Genomic DNA, 6,100 nt, shown 5'->3' with positions numbered 1-6,100 from the left:
GGGGAGGAGGGGGGGCAGGACGGGGTGGGGGGGGGGGGGGGGGGCTTTAATTTTAATCATGGATTTTGGGGGTTAGCACCAGAAAATTTGTGATTTTTTTTATCCAGGAAAACCAAGATCCCTAGTGATTTCTGATGACAACGAATTGAAGTTGAATGGGTCTGAGCATGGAAAGAGAAAGTATAGCATCAAAATGTACTTTTGCCTGGGCTATCAAGGCTAAGGAAGCCAGCATCAAGACCTTCTGAAGGCATTCCATGACAGGAGAAATGAACTACTGAAATCAACTCATCTAAAAACAGCAGTGACAAAGTGAAAAAGAAATATGATCTACTAAGACTAAATGCCTTAGTATGCTCATTTTTGCGCAGGATGATATGCCAAGAACATCTACTTTTGAAAATATTTACTAGCTCTCACTTTGTGGGGCTAGGCAACCTCCGTTTCAACTCATTTCAGGAAAATAAGATTAATATTCATTTTTCCTTTGTTTATCAGGTGGATTAGTGTTTGTAAATAACTTCAGGTCAAATTGCTCTTTTAGTGGTATACAACTATTACTGAAGTATACTAAAAATATTTTATTTATTATTGATTACCTTTGAGTTGTTTGGCATACTTGAGAAGGAACTGATAAGGATGTTCCACTTGTAAATCAAACTTTATAGTCTGTAGCAAGATTCTTTCTAGAACCATCACTTCTTCCTAGAAAATATGACAAAGTAACCACAAATGAGATTGCCTCTTCTTTCACTCATGAACGTTTGATATTTGTTTCAAATATGACTATACAGCAGTGGTCTCCAACCTTTTTAAGTAGGAGATCACACCTTTAGCATTTAAAAGCAACCCGAGATCTACCATGCGCAGCTGCCACCCCATCTCCCCCCAGCAGGTAAGTCTGTGGGGAGGGAAGGCGGCGGGCAGATCGAAGTAGAGGGAGAAAAAATTATTTGGGGGCACATCTCCCCAGCAGTTATGTCCCACCCAGCCGGGGCCCTACTCAACTTACCCCTGCGGCACTGTCCCTCACCACTGGGACCTCAATCTAGCCCCTGCCCCTTCTCTCTCCTACAGACTGACCTGCTGGGCTGGGACGCATGCATGCACGCGGGCACTCAGCCCCTCATCCCAGCCTCAGAGGGACTCCAAGAGGCTCCGAGATCTACCACAAGAGGCTCTAAGATCTACTGGTGGATTGAGATCCACTGGTTGGTGACCACTGCTATACAGTATCCCCAGGTAAACAAAGTTTGACTGCTCCATTACAGCTGCCTCAAGTAGTAAAACAGAAACTTCAACACAGTATTTATGAGAGATGCCAAAGTAAATAAAAATATCAGAAAAATTAGGCAACTTTTCTTTTTCATTTTACATTCAGTATTTTTAGAAGAGCTTTCAATATTGTGGTGTAAAAACCAAGTAAAAAAGGAAGGAAGAACAGGGGAAAAATAGCAAAACTGACAGCACATAAAGCATCAAATGCACAAAACAAAACAAAGATTTTGTATATCATATTTACTTAAATTATTTGATTTAATGCTTAAACAGGAAAGGCCGGATTCACATAGGGTAATCTGACATCAATTTTTTAATTAAATCTCAAAGTGCCATTAGGATGATCATGATAAACAGTTAAGCATACTTAACAAGATGAAACTATAAACTCTGCCTAAGTGAAAAGGCTCAAGGGTATTTTACAACTTTCCCTTCATCTTTTATTTATATAGAGGCATCAAAATCAACACAAAAAATAAATTATGGGTTTTGGATTTAAAATATCACCACTTGTCCACTGGATTCTAAACTCTACTAAAATCAACAAAATAAATAAAATAAACAAGATAGCATCTGTTTTCTTAAAGGATCTTAAAAACTTTTTAAGTCATACATTACGACTGCTGTTCTAGAATTTGGGATGGCAGATGAAGCAAACTGACGTGCAATTTTCTGAATGGATGAGCAATTTGGGGCGTCTCACTTCAGTATGACCATCCTGACAATCTTACTGTTTCAAAACTATCAGTTGGCCACTCTGTGAAATATAAGAACCTTTTAAGGCGTCTCAAATTAAGCACCTAAGAACTAAGTAATCCAAAAATCACTGTGTTTTTAATGGTAGCTTTTTGTAGCGACTGAAGAAAATCAGTCAAGGCAACTGAAACTACTAAACGTACTGTGAAGAATAAGAAATATTTCTTAGAAACTCATACCATACACTTGCTGAACTGAAAGGAGTTTTGAAAAACTAAGTTTTCCTATGAAAACGGTGAGAGCTAAGGACTTTTGTGGGCAACATTTCGTATTGGACCAAGCATATAGTTAGGCTGATACCCGAAAGCTAGTCTGTGTCCCTCCTACTATGTAGTTGGTCCAATAAAAGGTATCACCCATAAAAATCCATGCCTCTCAAGTTCTCTTATTTCTTTTAAAGGGATAGCCTATAATTAAAAAAAGTCATATTTCTCTGAAAAGTTGTAGGAATTATAGTTTCAAGTTGGCCCCTAAAATTTTAATAACTGAAAGAAATTATAAGAGTATTTACCTAGCTTTCCAATTTTGTGTATTTATATTGTCAGCTTAATATATTGTCTTTTCCCCACGAAATCAGGTTCTCCTGTGCCTAAGACACCATTCAAAGTAACAGGAAAATTAAGAGACTTAGGCTTCCCTTACAAACTTAACTACATTGGAAAATAAAGGCAGCAGCTTTGCCCTCAATAAAAGAGGAGTAAGGTGTATTAAGCAGCTAGCTATCACTTTAACTTCTCCTTGTCATGCAATAAGAGCAAGCATATGGCAGTAACTTTGCATAATCTCCTACAGTAAAGCCTCATCTTTTTGCCCCATGGTAAATTGTTTCTACGTCCAAACCTTTATGAAAGATGAAGTTGCCAGTGTCCCTTCAAATGAGAATCTAACTTTCCTTCTATCTCAGAGAGAAATAAAGCCTTAGCATATGAAGAATATTAACTTAATCTACCAATATATTAAGTTGTTATTACATAAACAAGAATTTAAGCATAACGTATTTTTACCTTTGGGTCATCTCCAAACTGTCCAAATTGTACATCATTTAATAAACTACGAGCAGTTTTGATTATATCTTTACATTTTTTAGGTGTTTCTTCAACTTTTCCTGCCAGGAAGAGACAGCAGGCTCCAGTCACCTACCAAAGAAAACTTTTGTTCAGAAAGGTGTCTATGTATTTAGATGTAGCATCCTAAGTAAAACATTGCCAATTTCAACTACCAGGCTATAAGATGCTCTCTGTCATAGAACACTTAACATAATTAAAAGCTGATACACTGACTATAGTAGCAGAAACTAAGTTGTGTAAAGTAAATACAAGCTTTTGGATGACGGCCCATTAAGCAGCATTTTATGATTAGAAATATAACCAGTTTCAGCCTTAGCACAAAATGAACATTGCCTCATGAGGGTTTTTAAAATGTAATTATGTATGTAATTTTTATTTTTATAGAGCATTTACCAGAAGCTGCAAATCATAAATTTTAACACTTTCTTGGGAATGAGATTAGCCTAACAGAATTACAACAGCAAGGCTTATTTGCAGTAGGTCATTTAACTGACTGAGCGTATACAGGGACAAACGGTAAATTTTAAGGTTTGATATTCAACATAAAACATTTAATTTTCATTTCAAGGCAACTTGCTTAAAGGATCTGATTTATCCTTAACATTATAAATCACACAAATTAACATTCTCAATATTAGCCTTTTTCTGACATACTTATGCGACTCCAACATGCAATTTAAATTTTACATACACACATGCACACACACACACACACGTACACTTTAAGATGCAATCTTGACAACTGTTTTCAGAACTTTCTATCCATAAAACATGTCAGCCACAGTTATTGAAGCGTCATCAGTCATTTGCCACCACCTTAAATACTCCATACTTAAAACATCCATTGCACTAAAGAACCAATGCTCTAAACTTACATATCTTGGGAACTGCTTGAAGGAGTGAAACATATAAAACCGATGAAAATATATTATTCCAGTTGCCAAAGTGTCATAGTGTCTATGCTACAGGATAAGGATTTAAACAGAGCATAAAGCACATTTAAAGTAAGAGACGGATGAAAGAAGCAAAGAGAGAAATATCCAGCTTTCATCCAAATAAATTAAAACTAATAATAAGGACTGCATTTAATATGCAGGAGATAATTCACAAAATAACCTTCACAAAATTCACTTCATGAAAATATGAGCCTCCTTCTCTAAAGATCTTATGAGCTGGCATGGGCAGAGAGTCAAGATGATGCTTACAGAGGGGTCCATGTAATTCTACTCATTTAACTTAAAAACCATAGAACTGGCTCAGAAAAATGAAATAATTACAGTAAGCCTTCAGGTGGGTCATTTACCATTATAAAGTTATCATGACACCCAAGTCATACAAAGGGCAGAAGGACTCTGACCTGCCTTGATCCTTTTGAACATATATTAACTAACTACTACCCAGCCATTGCAGTTCCAGGGCATCTGCAGTACACTTTACCTTCCCTGCTTTTACCTACTGTTTCAGTTACTACTCTGTGTTACAGTTATGTGAGAGGGCTGAAATGGTGATTTGGGAAATTCCCTAGATAAACAACTGAGAAAACAAAGGATTGGACTTGATAGTCCTGGAGGCCCTTCATGTTGCTCTAGAGGTGTCCAGTGGAAAAACTTCCAAAACTTAAGCCTGAAGGATTTGTGCAAAGGCTTGAAATAAGAAAGCAGATACTTCTAATCTCCAAAATCACTATACATGATTGACAGCTCTATATCACGTTTCCCCTTTATGCTGTCATTTCATCAACTGAATCCTTGTCAATCAAACAGAAAAAATAAATTAGAGTAGAAATACAATACATTAAAACAGACATTTAACTGTCAAAGATGTTTTGAAAAGATGACTAAAGTTCAAGAATGAATCAAAAACGTAGGAACTATTCTTGCTACTAATAATTTTTCTATTGTTGTTGTTATTTTGTAATGCAAATAGTGGACTCAAACCAACCCAAAGGATACAACCCAAGACGTGTTCCCACATCAAATATGAACCGGGCCCCTTCTCGCCGGTATCGTGCTTCAGTAGCTGGATCAAGGCCTTCTAGCTGTGATGGTGTATGCGCCAAGTCTTTTTTATCCCAGTACCAACATGGTTTTGTGTGGTCCAGGTTTGCCAAATTTACAGATGGGCTGGAATTTTCTTTATTCTCCTTCATTTATTGAAGTAGAATGGATCCTGCTTGATAAGTTTTCAAAGGGCAGATTTTCAAGTAGCAGCTCCAGAACCTAAAAAGACAGACAGGTCTTTACAAATGGTAACAAAACAAAAACATTTCCACCCTCAGATAAGCAATTTTCTTTACTTATACAAATTACGTGAGCAAGTTCTAAGACCTGAAAGTGACCTCAGAAAGTGGCTGGTTTTGCTATGAGCAGTAAAACACAGCATGTAAGTTTTTAGATGAAATTTACAATACTGGCACCATGATCCGGCTGCTCCCTAAGTCTCTCTGCAGATGTTTTTTAGGTGAAATGTGGACAGATTGCGCGTCCCCAATTTAAAACGATACAACCTTAAGTACCACCAGCAAATTTTTGTCATATGAAGTAACTATAATGCCTCTGTTAAGCGTACCGCAGGTGGTGCCCATGCCACAGATTGGGAACCGCTGGCACAGGGGATGGGGCAGCTGGCTGCGCCCCAAACGTCTGTCCCGCGCACAACTGACCCGTTGGGTTTTGTTTCTCAAGCTGCAGCCCTCTCCTCCCACCGCTCGTCCCGCGCTGCCCTGGTTCCTGCCCTCACGCAGAGGGCTGCAAGGGCGTCGCGAGCGAAGGGGCTCGGCTCGGCCCGAGGAGCTCACACGTTTCTAGCTGCCGCTTCCGCCCTGCCTGGGCCCAAGCTGCCCCCACCGCCCCGCTCCACCGGCCCCCGGCCCTAAGGGGCCGTCCGGGCCCCGCGGCCGCACTCACGCCTCGAACACGCACGGAAGCCGCCCGGGACGACGGAGCCGCTAAGGGCAATAAGACCCCCGCTCCCTGCGCGGTGCCATCTTGGGCCGAGCG

The 6,100-nt window shown here is 39.4% G+C and overlaps 1 protein-coding gene across 3 annotated transcripts in view; it reads right to left on the bottom strand.

The window, feature by feature from the left end:
- CCNK (cyclin K) overlaps positions 1–6,100 on the bottom strand; it is a 25,544-nt gene extending 19,444 nt beyond the window's left edge. The window contains exons 1-5 of one of the 3 annotated variants that reach the window (XM_006037385.2): positions 6,008–6,100; positions 5,054–5,320; positions 3,977–4,058; positions 3,039–3,170; positions 600–705 (exon numbers count right to left, since the gene is read on the bottom strand). In XM_006037385.2, coding sequence (XP_006037447.1) covers positions 600–705; positions 3,039–3,170; positions 3,977–4,058; positions 5,054–5,250 — 517 coding nt within the window. In that variant the 5' untranslated portion in view covers positions 5,251–5,320; positions 6,008–6,100. Of the gene's footprint in view, positions 1–599; positions 706–3,038; positions 3,171–3,976; positions 4,059–5,053; positions 5,321–5,669; positions 5,948–6,007 lie in introns of those variants that run through there. The other 2 variants (XM_006037386.2, XM_025193838.1) reach the window with 2 other exon arrangements.

Source organism: Alligator sinensis, unplaced genomic scaffold, assembly GCF_000455745.1.
Source record: "Alligator sinensis unplaced genomic scaffold, ASM45574v1 scaffold1346_1, whole genome shotgun sequence".
NCBI classification, from domain to species: Eukaryota; Metazoa; Chordata; order Crocodylia; family Alligatoridae; genus Alligator; species Alligator sinensis.
This window is presented reverse-complemented; position numbering and strand designations above follow the sequence as displayed.